Source organism: Nerophis ophidion, linkage group LG09, assembly GCF_033978795.1.
Source record: "Nerophis ophidion isolate RoL-2023_Sa linkage group LG09, RoL_Noph_v1.0, whole genome shotgun sequence".
NCBI lineage: Eukaryota > Metazoa > Chordata > Actinopteri > Syngnathiformes > Syngnathidae > Nerophis > Nerophis ophidion.
This window is the reverse complement of record NC_084619.1, coordinates 53,178,341-53,193,265: the sequence shown is the minus strand read 5'-3', so window position 1 is coordinate 53,193,265 and position 14,925 is coordinate 53,178,341. Positions and strand designations below refer to the sequence as shown.

Here is a 14,925-nt window from a genome sequence, read left to right as displayed (position 1 = left end):
CGTCTGGAATTTACACTATATTGATATCGTTTTATCGCCAAGCCTTCGTCTTGGATCGTGTCTTCCTGTGGAGCAGAAACATGATACAATGCTCAAACCACAGTGTTGGATTCTACTGGACTTCTCTTCTGTGTGCGGAGGTAATCTGAAATGATTAACTTCTGTTCCATCAGGTGAAGAAGAACTACGAGGCTCTGCGGCAGAGAGAGGAGGAGGAGAGGATGGTGCAGAGCTCGCCCCCTAGAGGAGGGGAGGGCCCACAGGCGGTCAGTAAATGGGAAAAGGAGAGTCGCGAGGCCACCAGGGAGCTGCTGAAGGTTAAGGACAGACTCATCGAGGTGGAGAGGAACGTATGTTAGCCCCTTCTGCCTTTGGCACACCCCGCTCTGATTATCCCCTCTCTTACATAAAGACTTTATTTGTTTTGTCTTTTGTTTTTTTTCCTACTGCTCCCCAGAATGCCACGCTGCAGGCAGAGAAGGCGGCGCTGCGGAGCCAGCTCAAACAACTGGAGGGGCAGAGCTCCAACCTGCAGGCGCAGATTGTCGCCGTGCAGAGGCAGACAGCCTCCTTGCAGGAGAACAACACCACTCTGCAGACACAGAACGCCAAGCTGCAGGTGACGGGGCCACGGCCTGTATCACAGACACAACACATCGTGACAAGACTAATCTTTAAATGTTTGTTGCTGTGATCCAGCGACTTGAGTTGCTTCCAAGCCAAAGGGTTAGCCTATTTAAAAGCTTTATACCTACATTAGCCAGGGGCCCTTTGGATTGCCCAGTCAGTGTAAAGCTGCCCCTCTTTGGCTCCGTCCCAACCCTGCCAGCCTGCTTACTTCCCGCTATGGATTTAGACCTGAAGTCCTTGTTTGGCAGATTTTCAACCGCAGGCTTATGGGACACAAGGATTTACCCTGACCGGCAGTTTTTCAGGGTGTGTCGCTCAAACGTCTGATAAGTTAAGAGGGTTGTTTGTGTTTGGGAGGGCATGTTGTTGTATTTGACACCCGTTAAAAAGGGATTTAATTACAGTTAAACTGGTTTAAATAAAAACTAAGTACGGCTGACATCTAACATGGCATAAGTACAACATTCTTATTTGTTGATGGTCAATAATCATACGACCACCTTAGACCTCAATACCTACCTCAAGCCAGACTGGGTGTAAGCAAACAAAATTATATAAGATCTTACATAAGCAAAACAAATGGCAACCAGATTTGATGTTATAAAATATAAGCATCTTAAAATGTCAAAGGGATTTTCCTTCATAAATTTGAATAGACGCCGAATGTACAATTTGGATCAGAACAGAATGAGACTTGTTTAGACACTACATAGAGTGAGCTACATAGATACACAATGCATTTTAATTAGAGTTGAGATATATTATTTTGGAAAATGCTCACCCATTTAACTAAATAAAAATTGTAATTTAAATCATCAACAGTTTTATTTTTGCACAATTTTTAAGTGAACTTCGTCGTCGTGTTATCATTAATGATATTGTTGTCATATTTATTTTCATCGTTATTAATATTAGTAGTTTTAGTATTGTTATTATTATTGTCGGATGTTGAAAAGCCTTCACTTCATAAATAATGAATAATTTTATTTTATAATTTCAATATTTAACGTTTTATTATTGTTTTAAAAATACAAATGTGGGAATTTTTTTATTTTTTTTTACAAATATTATAAACAGGCGACATTGCCACCTAATGTCTAAATCGTGTTTATTTAATTCTCACCCATTTTATAAAATCAATCCATCTGTCCATTTTCTACCGCTTGTCCCTCTCGATAATACTAATTGTAATTTAAATCTATAGTGTATTTTTTTTTCTTATTTTCAAGGGAACATTTTTATAAAAACAATTGTCCATTATTCAAATATATATTATTACGTAATTATTATTATTATTATTCTCATTATTATTTTCATTATAATCTGTATTTTTATTAATTAGTGGTAGTATTGTGGAAATGATGAAAGACCTTAACAGCAAAGATATTGAATAATTTTGTAATTTTTTATTTATTTAACGTTTTATTATTGTATTAAAAAAAAAAAGAATGTAGATAAAGAAAAGGTACACATAATTTAAATAGGGACACAGTGCCCCCTACAGGATCTGATTTAAAACAGAATATACTGTAACAGGATTTTCCTGATAAAAAATGTGGGCATATATGTATAACTATATGTATTTATTTTTTTTACTATATATAATAAATGAATAACAGGATTTTCATGTTTTAATGTATTTATACTTTTAAGACACTCACATTGACCCCGCTGTTCATCCAGGTGGAAAACTCCACCCTGAGCTCACAGGGCGCCGCCCTCATGGCCCAGAATGCTCAGCTGCAGAGCCAGCAGAGCAGCGTGGAAGGCGAGCGCGAGAGCGCAATAAAAGAGAAGGAGGAGCTCCGGTCCACCTACGAGCTCCTCCTCCGCGACCACGAGAAGCTGGCAGCACTCCACGATAGACAGGCGACCGAGTATGAGGCCCTCATCGGGAAGCATGGCGGTCTGAAGAGCTCCCACAAGAGTCTGGAGCAGCAGCACCGAGACCTGGAGGACAAGTGAGGAGTCAGGTTTGGAGGCGCTGATAAGAACAGTGAAACTAAAAGATGTTTTTTATACTTGCAGGTACAAGCAGCTCCTACAGAGGAAAGGAGATTTGGAAGATCTGGAGAAGAATCTGAAGGAGCAGCAAGATAAAATTTCCCTGGAGAACCAGAACCACCGAGCCACAGCCGACCAGTGCAAACTGCTCAAAGAGGAAAACGACAGGTCAGACCCACCTCCGAGTCTTTTGCAACGAGTCCTTCCAAAGTGTTAGCTACAATACTCTTTTACACACAGACTGAACACAACGTACCGACAGCTACTGAAGGACAACGAGAACCTCCAGGTGGATCACAAATACATCAAGAGTCAGCTGAACAGTGCTAAGCTGGAGCAGACCAGGCTGGAGGCCGAGTTCTCCAAGCTGAAGGAGCAGTACCAGCAGCTGGACATCACCTCCACCAAGCTGACCAACAAGTGTGAGGTGAGTAGACTGGACAGCATTAACCTATAACAGGGGTCACCAACGTGGTGCCCGTGAGGACCAGATGAGTCGCCCGCTGGCCTGTTCTAAAAATAGCTCAAATAGCAGCACTTACCAGTGAGCTGCCTCTATTTTTTTTTTTTTTTTTTATTTACTCGCAAACTGGTCTCGCTTTGCTCGACATTTTTAATTTTAAGAGAGACAAAACTCAAATAGAATTTGAAAATCCAAGAAAATATTTTAAAGACTTGGTCTTCATTTGTTTAAATATATTAATCAATTTTTTCACTTTGCTTCTTATAACTTTCAGAAAGAGAATTTTAGAGAAAAAAATACAACCTAAAAAAGGATTTTAGGATTTTTACATATAACTTTTTATCTTTTAAATTCCTTCCTCTTCTTTCCTGACAATATAAATCCATGTTCAAGTAAATGTATTTTTTTTATTGTAAAGAATAATATATACATTTTATTTTAATCCTTCATTTTAGCTTCTGTTTTTTTCGACGAAGAATATTTGTGAAATCTTTCTCCAAACTTATTATGATTAAAATTCAAAAAAATATTCTGGAAAATCTAGAAAATATGTAGAATCAAATTTAATTCTCATTTCAAAGTATTTTGAATTTCTTTTAAAAAATGTTGTTCTGGAAAATCTAGAAGAAATAATGATTTGTCGTTGTTAGAAATATAGCTTGGTTCAATTGGTTGTATATTCTAACAAAGTGCAGATTGGATTTTAACCTATCCAAAACATGTCATCAAAATTCTAAAATTAATCTAAATCAGGAAAAATTACTAATGATGTTCCATAAATTAGTTTTTTAATTTTTCAAAAAGATTCGAATTAGCTAGTTTTTCTCTTCTTTTTTTCAGTTGGATTTTGAATTTTAAAGAGTCGAAATTGAATATAAACTATGTTTCAAAATATAATTTTTATATTTAAACCGTTCAATTAAGTGTTTTTTACATCATTTATTCTGTACAAAAAACCTTCCATAAAAGGAAAAAAAATGTACGACGGAATGACAGACAGAAATACCCATTTTTATATACATATATATATATATGTATATATATATATATATATATATATATATATATATATATATATATATTAAAGGTAAACTGAGCAATTTGGCTATTTCTGGCAATTTATTAAAGTGTGTATCAAACTGGTAGCCCTTCGCATTAATCAGTACCCAAGAAGTAGCTCTTGGTTTCTAAAAGGTTGGTGACCCCTGACCTATAATGTACTATACATTAATTCCAAAACAGTGTATTGCTATTGGATCTTTTTACCTTTACTTCTTGTTTGATTTTTTTTCAGCTGGCCATCAGGCAGCAAACACATTTACCAAATAAATTATTTAATGCCAAATCGTGCAATCCATTCACTCACATTAGCTCAAGCCATCCTGCAGCGACTACACATCAGCATTTTGTCCCAACCAACAGAAAATGCACTTTTATTTCCTGTTCTGATTTCTTCACCATCCTGTCTCGGCAGCGAGCTAGACCACTGAATTACTCTGATGTTGTTAAATCAATTCTTCAACTTAATTCCCTCAAGACATAATGACTGCACAACTTACACAATTTAGCATGTCAGTATTTTTGTCCCACCCAACAGAAAATGCACTTTCACTTCCTGTTCGGATTCTTTCAGCATCCCATCTAGGCAGTGAACTAGACCTTTGAATTACTGCAAAGTAGTTGTATCAATTTTTTACCTTCATTCCTTCAAGACATGGCAACTACACAATTTACACAATTGAGCGTATCAGTATTTTGTCCCACCCAACCGAAAATGCACTTTTACTGCCTGTTCTGATTTCTTCAGCAGCCCATCTCGGCAGCGAACTCGGCCACTGAATTGCTGTTAAGTAGTTAAATCAATTCTTCACCTTCATTACCTCAAGACATGGCGACTACACAACTTACACAATTTAGTGTATCACCATTTTGTCCCAGCCAACAGAAAATGCACTTTTACTTCCTGTTCTGAGTTTTGCATCAGGTCGTCTTGGCAGTGAGCTAGACAACTGAATTACTGCAAGTTAAATCAATTCTTTGCAATTATTCCTTCAAGACTTAATGACTAAACAACTTACACATTTTAACTTGTCAGTATTTTGTCACACCCCACAAAAATGCTCTTCTACTTTACTTCCTGTTCTGATTTCTTCCACAGCCCAACCAAGCAGCAAACTAAACCACTCAATAACTGCCAAGTATTCTAATTACTTATTCACCTTCATTCACCTCAAGCCTTGGCGACTATACAACTCACAACATTGTGTCAGTATTTTGTTCACCCATTAGAAAATGCACTTTTACTTCCTGTTCGGAGTTCTTCAGCAGCCGTGAGCTAGACAACTGAATTACTGCAAAGCAGGTAAATTAATTTTTCAACTTCATTCCTTCATGGCGTAGTGTCTACAAGTTACACAATTTAACATGTCAGTATTTAATCCGACCCAACAGAAAATGCACTTTTACTTTTTTTTTTGGATTTCTTCAGCAGCTCATCTAGGCAGTGAAGTAGACCATTGAATTACTGAAATTTCAATCAATTCTTCACCTTCATTCCTTCAAGACTTAACGACTAAAACAACTTACACATTTTAGCTTGGCAGTATTTTGTCACACCCCACAAAAATGCTCTTTTACTTTTACTTCCTGTTCTGATTCCTTCCACAGCCCAACTAAGCAGCAAACTAAACCACTCAATTACTACCAAGTATTTAAATTACTTCTTCACCATCATTCCCTCAAAACTTAGCAACAACACAACTCACAACATTGTGTCAGTATTTTTGTTCTACCCTGTACAAAATGCACTTTTACTTCCTGTTCTGATTTTTTTCAGCAGCCCGTCTTGGCAGCGAGCTACACCACTGAATTACTGTCAAGTAGTTAAATCGCTTCTTCACCTTTTTTTAATTTGTATTTTATTAAATCAACATAAACAACACAAGATGCACTTACAATTAGTGCACCAACCCAAAAAACCTCATTTTTTCATAACAAAAAAAAAAAGCCGCGGGACAAATTATCAAGCGTTGACCGGTCCGCAGCTACAAAAAGGTTGGGGACCACTGAGCTAGACAACTGAATTAATGCAAATTAATTAATTGAATTATTTACCTTCATTCCCTCAAGACATGGCGACTACACAACTTACACCATTTAGCATGTCAACATTTTGTACCACCCAACAGAAAATGCACTTTTACTTCCTGTTCTGATTTTTTCAGCAGCCCGTCTTGGCAGCGAGCTACACCACTGAATTATTGTCAAGTAGTTAAAATCACTTCTTCACCTTCATTCTCTCAACAACATAAATGCTGTTGATCAAAACATGACCTTTATTTGCACAACAAAACATGAACTTCCTGTTTTCCTTCAGCAGCCCGTCTTAGCGGCAAACAACTTCACTTGAATTGCTTCCATGACTGTGTGTGCTTTTCAGCTGTTGAACCAGCTGAAGGGTAACCTGGAGGAGGAGAATCGTCACCTGCTGGACCAGATCCAGACCCTGATGCTTCAGAACCGCACCCTGCTGGAGCAGACCATGGAGAGCAAAGACCTGTTCCACGTGGAGCAGAGACAGTACATGTGAGCTCTGTCTTGATGCCTAAATAAAGTAACAAGTAAGAGTTTGAAGTAAAAACTCATCACGCCTGTGGTCGCCCTCCATCCAGCGACAAGCTGAACGAGCTGAGGAGGCAGAAGGAGAAACTGGAGGAGAAGATCATGGACCAGTACAAGTTCTATGACCCCTCGCCTCCACGCAGGTGAACAGGACCTCCTTCTGGTGTCCAATTATGACAACGGTAAGCAATGCTTTCAGTATTAACACCCCGCTCTTCTTTAGGCGGGGAAACTGGATCACTCTGAAGATGAAGAAGCTAATCAAGCCCAAAAGCCGGGAGAGGATGCGCTCCCTCACTTTGACGCCGTCACGTTCCGAATGCGGCGACGGTTTCCTGTCTTTTCCCTTGGACAGCCAGGACAGCTCGTCCATCGGCTCCGGTTCCAACTCGCTAGACGACACTCTCACGCAAAAGAGGAGCAGCAGTGAGTAAACACACACAACGTCAACCAATAAAATGCAGAGTTTCCACGTCTTCAGCACCATGACTGATCCTTTTCCCAACTCGGTGCCTTTTAATGTGTGCAAGCTCCTGCCCCTTTAACCACACTTTTTTATTTCTCTCTCTGCATAAGGGAGGAAAGGGCAGCGGTGCCTTGCCCAAGGGCAAGGCTCAACCAATGGTATGCTGCGGACAGGGAGGGTGGGCGGGGTTTGCGAGCCCACTGTCACCCAGGGCATGTTTTCGTGAGTCCATTGTCTGTGAGGGTCAGCTGTTCTTACGGCTGAGCTGCGCCAGGCCTGTAGGTTGACTCATTTACTTCTGTTTCTTTTTTAATTCAGAGCATTTTTTCAAAAATTCTCAGTCAACCTGCTAACCTGTGCAGTTCACCTGTAAAGAGGAAACACTCTTAGTGAGCTCCATATTCATTATTAAATGGTGCAAAGCATCGCATCCCGTTTAATAAAAACCCACATTAGACTCTTTGACAAATGCTTCATATGTGTTTGAATTTTGGAGCATTTTTTAAATATCTGTTTACAAGAGCTTCCTTTTAAGGAAGTGAAAAATTGCAGTAAAAAAATAAATAAAGAAGTATGTTGCTTTGGGAAGACGACACAGTATTTTATTTAGTATACCGTATTTTCTGGACTATAAACCGCACCAGTACATAAACTGTACTCACTACATTTTAGAAGAAAAAAACTGTTTTTCATATTTTAGCCGCACCGAACTATAAGCCGCAAATTCATATAGTTTTTAAATGAGATATTTACTCAGAAAAGTTATGTGAGTGTTTATCTACATACCTCCAATGTCTCCAACGGTGCGTGTAACACGGCTGCAAAACAGATGATCTAACAAAACAAAAAAGGCATTAATGTCTTTATTCATCCTTTTTGAGAGCAATTAGATGTTGTCGTTTTTTAATAAGGTTCAATACGTTTATCGGGATTCTTCTTCCTTGTACATTGTAAACACGTTGAGTTTCAACACTTTTAAAGTGGATCAATTTAGTACATTGTTTGAATTTTTTTTTTGCTTAAAGCAGCTCTAAGTGACTTTTCAACCTCCATAAGATATTTTCATAACTTTTGGGATGATACTTGGACTTACAACTAGTAGAATGACACCTCTGTGATGACCTGTATCGTTTTTACTGGCAGTTAGCAACTTTGAGGACGGTGGCAAGAACCTTGCCACATAAAAAACTGACTTGCTTTACTGCATACGTCACTCCCCCTTTTTCCATTCGTTAAAAAGAGCCTATGTGCCACCAGAAAACTAAAAGAAGTAGAAGAACGCCTTAGTGCAAATACAGCTGTCATGGTTGAAGCTCCAAAACAACCAAAGAAATTAAAAGTTTTGTCTGAGAAGACAAAGAAAGAAAAAGGGGGGTTACCCGGATAAAAGAACAGTGAAGGATCAACTTTCACTTGCTGGCATTAGCTCAAAGTTGAGGATGGATTTTCGGCCGACGCTGCCTTGGCTTTATTCCTGCTAATCTAGTAAGTGACTCTCGATGGTCAAATCAAAACGATAATTCTAATGTTAGCTATCGGACATTTGAGTGGTAGCAATAAATAGCCCAGCTTGATAGTCCGCAGTTCCACTCTACTTCCTTCGGAAAAACGTTCCCGTCGGTCGTTCTTTGCTTTGAACCTGCATCACCCCCGATACATTCTTGTTAGTAGCATCATGTTTGTAGCGCAATCCAGGATCATTTCTTGATAGTGTTTGCTATTTAACATCATCATAGTTATTAGAGACGGAATATTTGTAATCTCTGCCAATATTACAGCTCAGACGCTCAATACGCTTCTTCTGGCAAAACAGTACCACATTGGTCCACTGGTGCCACCAAAATCGACCAAAACTGAAAGTTCTTAAGTGGGGCTTTAGTTCATTCCACAATTTAGCCCTAAACAAAGAATAATTCATAGATTAGCCGCACCTTTGTATAAGTCGCATGGTTCAAGGTTTGGGGAAAAAGGTAACGGTTTATGGTCCGGAAAATACGTTTTTTTATAGACTTCATGATTGCACCCTTTAATATACTGCTGTCATTTGTGTGTCATGTTGTCATGGTGACGCATTGGACTGTACAACATAGCATTGTCGAGAACAAGTTGTTATGCTCAGTTTAGAAATGATGGCGGTTTACACAACTGATGTGTGTGCGTGTGTGTTTGCGAGTGTGAATACTCTGTTTGAAAGGATTACCTAGCACAGGGGCGTCCAAACTTTTTCTACCAAGGGCCACATACTGAGAAGTCAAAGCATGCGGGGGGCCATTTTGAAATATTTTACTCTATAAAAAATGCTAAAAACAGAAATTATCTGTATTTAAAGTAGGGCTGTCAAATGATGACGAGCTGACCACATAATCAATTTTCTAAACCAGATTAATCACATTTAGAAATTTGGATTACTCATGGTTAATCACAGGTGATTTCTTGCTTGTATAATTAAAATTTGCTTAAGACCCCAATATTTTTACACAAAGGCAACCTTATTGCCAATATGTCATCAAAAAACGTTTTTAAATGTTTTGCTTGAATGCACGTCATTTATTTGCACAAAACAGTTTTATCTAAGATTTTTTCAGGCTGGATATTTTGAGTGAAATTTACCAGCGAGCACACCGGTCGGAGTACCCTCATTTTTGTACTGACGTATGCACTGATCGATCGTTGACCGTATAGCGCAGGGGTCTGCAACACGCGGTTCTGGAGCCACATGCGGCTCTTTCATGCCACCGCTGTGGCTCCCTTTGGCTTTGAAACAAGATGTCAACAAATAATGGTTACTTAATTAATTACATTTATTTAGTTATTTTGAATCTAACAGTTGTTATTGTGGAGTGTGTTGGTATCTAATCATATGATAATAAAACATTTTGATGTATTGTTGATCGAAGGTAGGTCGGTAGGTAGGGAGGTGGGTAGGTAGGTCTTTTTTGTCATTGCACAAGTACAATGAAACTTTGTTTTCTGCACAAACCCGTTCAAGATTAGACAAACAGTGTACAGGGTGACAGAACAGGAACGCTGATGGGTCGCCACAAGGCGCCCCGTAAAAGATGGGAAAAATGTAAATGCTGGGGTAGATGAGTTAAAAAATACAATCTAGACAGGGCTCCTAAGAGGGCCCATTCAGGAGTGGGGAAAAAACCTCCATACCAAAGCACATATATATATTACAACATACGTCTCGGGACTTTCAACACAGAGGAGGGAGTGGGGGCTATGGTGGCAGGCTGCAGCTACTCTGGCACTGCCCTGTTGTCCATCACCCCTAAGGGATTCGCGTATGTCACAGCCCCTGGGCGTCATTTCTTGCTGCCAAGCAATTATATTGTTTTTAATGGTTAACCCCCCGTAAGCTAGCAATGGACGAATCAAAAAATAGAAACATTTCTGATTAAAATAGAACAATTAATGCTTCATGGACAAATTAATTTGCTGTCATTGATGGCAAGGTTGTGCTTTTCCCTTTTTAGTCAAATATGCCGGAGTTGTATGCCTTCAGATTATTGGCGCGACTTGATTTTTTTAAAATTCATTAATAAGGGAAGGACCAGTGTATTTTTGTTCGAATGTTCAAAATAATTTGGTAATTTGCTTAAACCCAGAAATAAAATGTGAATTGTTGTCAAGATTTTGATTTCATAAATTCAATAGCATACGTGTAATGAAACTATAAGTGGTGTTATTATCATTTTAGGAATCGAACAGAGTTTGCGGCTCTAGTTGGGTTTTATTTGGGGGCAAATGGGCTCAAATGGCTCTTGTATGCTGAAGGTTGCCGACCCCTGGTATAGCGGTTCAGGTGAAAGAGCTTGTACGGTCAAAATAAATTGCATGATCACCAAGAACCACCTCAGAAAATGCTTTGCTCTCCAAGTACCACCATAATGACCAACATGAAATATATTGGCGTAATAGGCCTAAGTATTCATTAGAGAGGTTTTATTTAACAGGTGTATTTTAATATTTTTGGCCACTAACTTTACACACAGTTTGAACAGTACCATTGTGTTTGAATATAGGAGAACATAACACAGTACTTAAATCAAGTGATTATTTGGCGTCACACTCGATGGAGTCTGCGTAACACTAGTGGTACATATACCAGTTTGAGAATCACTGCAATATTTTTTGTGATTAATCATGAGTTAACTTGTTAACTTTGACAGCTCTAATTTAAAGATAGGACTTTGTGTGTCAGCTCTGTAATATAGATGCCATTATTATTGTTATACGATATTGATATTGGATGAGTATGTATGTATTTTATACAGTTTGCGCTTGATTTACTCAAGGTTTGCGTATACTAAAACAGATAGCACACGCTATGCTGATCTACTAAAGTGCATTGCGCCTGTTAAGTGAGCAGAATAAGGCGTGCAATCCATTCTGTGTCTCTGTTTTTATTAATATGCAAAATATATGCTGACCATCAAAACACCCACAATACTGCGAGCAGAAGGTCCCAATGTAATTATTTAGCACGCGCAATGTGACTTATCAGCACGTTTTGGGAGCACTATTTTGCAGTTTATTCAGCACGTGTCAGAAGGGCGTGCCAACTGACAGCAGGATCAGTGCCCGTGCTGCACAGGCAGACGATGGACAGAGAATCCGACTAAAATATTATTCAGAAACATCATTTTATAATTTTATAGCTGCTAGAGGATTTAAGGGGCTGACTTAACAATTTCAGTAATTTTTAATGACCTTTTTTTCCCATAAAATCTATACTACTAAAGTATTTTGTATTGAGTATGCAGTTTTAGCATCTTGAGCGGGGTAAGTGCAGCCTCTCCACTAGGGGTGTAACGGTATATGTATTTGTATTGAACCATTTCGGTACGGGGGTGTCGGTTCAGTACAGGGGTGTACCGAACGAGTTTCTCTATCTAAAGTCTTAACAAGCTGCTTTGCTTCTTCTGCCTCTGTCTCAGCACCCAACATTGTCCCACCCACACAACCATCTGATTGGTTACATATATAGCGGTAACAGCCAATCAGCAGTGCGTATTCAGAGCGGTAACAGCCAATCAGCAGTGCATATTCAGAGCGCATGTAGTAAATGCTTCAGCGTCGAGCAGATAGGTGTTTAGCAGGTGAGCATAAGGCAGCGTACTCTCCCTAAATGATAATAAATACCTCCCAGTCAACTACTAGAAAAATCACTATGAGCCTGTTGACTTTCTAGAAACTTAAACTTAAACTGCAGCTAGGCTCGCTCGCAGTTCTGGCTTGAGGTGAAGGCTAATTAGCTTTTAGCGTAACGTTAGCTCATTTTGCGTTGTGTGTGTGTGTGTGTGTGTGTGTGTGTGTGTGTGTGTGTGTGTGTGTGTGTGTGCGCGTGTGTATGTGTGTGTGTGTGTTTTACAGAGCTTTTGAATGGCAGGGTCCCTGCTATCACATGTTGATAAAATATAACATTTACTTAATAAAAATCAACTACAGGCTTCCCAAATGCTGGGACAAATTAAGCATGATGAGTTGACTTGAAACTGTTTAATGTAGCACTTTTTATATGTAGAAGAAAAGTTTTGTCATTTTATTTAATATGAGCAACGATTTGAGGCAGTTTAATGTTGATTAACGTGGGCAGAATTATTATTGTGTTCCCAATGTTAAAAGGATAAAGCCATTGTTTACAAATTTAGTAAATAAATAACCAAAAAATTTATATTTTCTTGTTTTCTTACTGTACCAAAAATTAACCGAACCGTGACCTCTAAACCGAGGTGCGTACCGAACTGAAATTTTTGTGTACCATTACACCCCTACTCTCCACTGAACGCACCTTCAGCGGTAGAAACAAAAGTGGTTTCACTGTAGGCGCACTGCACGACTGCTGCTAAAACGCTCACAAAAAGTGGTAGATGTCTCCTGCATGTTTGAAAACCTAGCAAAACACCACAGGTAGCCGCATGATAACATGAATTTGCAGTAATTTTCCTGAAGGAATCAGTAAAGTAATATTTATCTATCTAATTGAGTGTCTCTGTGGTGATGCCCCGTACAGTACACGCAAACTCCTCAAAACCATTTTCCAATTGCAGTCTTAATAAATCGTACGCAACATGCCCACTAACAGTACACACTATTTAATTTTTTACACAAGCTGTTTAGCGCGTGGTGTTTGGATCTTAGTAAATCAGGCCCTTAGTGTTCAGTGAGAGTGACTGAGGTGTTCATTTAGACATCAGTTCACTAAAACTCGACTTACATCATAGTCTAGAAACAAAATGTGTGCTTAACTTGAGGACCACGTTGTGTAATAATGTCCATTGTTGTTATGATTGTGGTGTGCAGTGGCGTAGAAGTTGTGAAGGAGCATAAATTGCCGACATTGCGGCGACCATGTTGTGGTTGTAGCATGTGTGTCAGCTGTGCAGGGCCTCGGCTCGTCCCTGCTGCCTCTTTTTGTGCAACGTTAACACAACATCCCTCTGTTGTACCCCCCCCCCCCCACCCCCACCCTTTTTTTCTTGTCCTCCACCTCTCCTCTGCCGAACTCTGTCGCTCCGACCCCCGCGTCCCACCGCCCGTGCTTTTGGGTGTGACAGCTTTAAAAAGGTTGCCTTTCATGAGGAACAGATCCAAGGACAAGGACAAGGCCAAGGCCATCTACCGGCGCTCCATGTGTAAGACTTCTGTTAGGCAGTAATGCTAGCCTTCCTCGCCTCATCTCCCTCCCGCCGCCAAGAGGGGCGGCTCACTGGTGTTGACATCAACTTCTGCACTGAACATCCGTGAACCGTCCGCTTGTGACCCTTGACCCCTTTGTGTCGCCGCCTCCACTTCCTTCCGTAGACACTGATGTAGTGGTTAACGTAGACAAGATCAGGACTAACCTCATAGATGGAGAACACTCTTCAGTCTGTCCAGATGATTGCGCTTGTGTTGAACAAACTGTGTGTCCACTCCATGTTGGAATAGTGAGCAGCTTTGTGCTTCGCTTGGTGCTGATTAGATGAAAGAGCGTGTGTGTGTGTGCGTGTGTGTGCACCTGCCTTTCATGCGCTTGTGGTGTGTTTGCATGACTAAAAAAAAAGTGCTTCATCGCCGCCGCCTCATACTTTGGAGAACTTTTGAATGGAGCCTTTACCTGCTAGAAGTGATTACAGTGCATCTCCTCCGCCAATCATTTCACATCTTGATTGTTTTTTTGTGCACGGCGTTGCACCTCCGCCTGCCTTCCAAGCCATCGCACTGCTCGTCTGTCGGCAGCAGTCGCCTTTGCTGCGCTTTACACTCACTGGTCACAGTATAAGGCACACCTGCGCAATTTAATAAGGTACCATGCAAGAGCCCAAAAGGCCCAATTTTCATTTTAATTACCGTATTTCCTTGAATTGCCACCGGGGCACTAATTATTTAAAACCTCTTCTCACTCTTGCGCTTACCAAAGACATGCGGTAAAAGTAAGCATGCGCTAATTATTTTAAAACCTCTTCTCATTCTAGCACTTACCAAAGGCATGGAGTAAAAATTTGAGTGTGATGTAAGCTTGGACCATAAATCCTACTGAATAGCTCTTTATGCGATTTCAAATTACCGGTATTAAAATCAGCCTCCTCCATTTTGAAAATGATGACAGGGGAAGTGTCACTCGTGATGTCACGAGTTTGACCAGGCGGTAATACTAAGCATGCGCTAATTATTTTGCAAAGCGAGTTTGACACGGCAGTAATTCAAGGCAGGCGCATACTATATGCCCTGCGGCAATTCAAGTAAATACGGT

At 39.8% G+C, this 14,925-nt stretch overlaps 1 protein-coding gene across 7 annotated transcripts in view; it reads left to right on the top strand.

Moving 5' to 3' along the window:
* LOC133559457 (girdin-like) overlaps positions 1-14,925 on the top strand; it is a 183,008-nt gene that overhangs the window by 153,148 nt on the left and 14,935 nt on the right. For 5 of the 7 annotated variants that reach the window (XR_009808177.1, XM_061911230.1, XM_061911233.1 and 2 more), the window contains exons 22-31: positions 174-350; positions 458-619; positions 2,314-2,591; positions 2,659-2,802; positions 2,875-3,061; positions 6,537-6,682; positions 6,769-6,861; positions 6,942-7,144; positions 7,295-7,342; positions 13,748-13,825. Coding sequence is in view for 6 of the 7 variants with exons in the window: in XM_061911230.1 (XP_061767214.1) it covers positions 174-350; positions 458-619; positions 2,314-2,591; positions 2,659-2,802; positions 2,875-3,061; positions 6,537-6,682; positions 6,769-6,861; positions 6,942-7,144; positions 7,295-7,342; positions 13,748-13,825 (1,516 nt within the window). In the remaining variant the exon portion in view is untranslated. The remainder of the gene's footprint in view (positions 1-173; positions 351-457; positions 620-2,313; positions 2,592-2,658; positions 2,803-2,874; positions 3,062-6,536; positions 6,683-6,768; positions 6,862-6,941; positions 7,145-7,294; positions 7,343-13,747; positions 13,826-14,925) is intronic. The other 2 variants (XM_061911229.1, XM_061911231.1) reach the window with 2 other exon arrangements.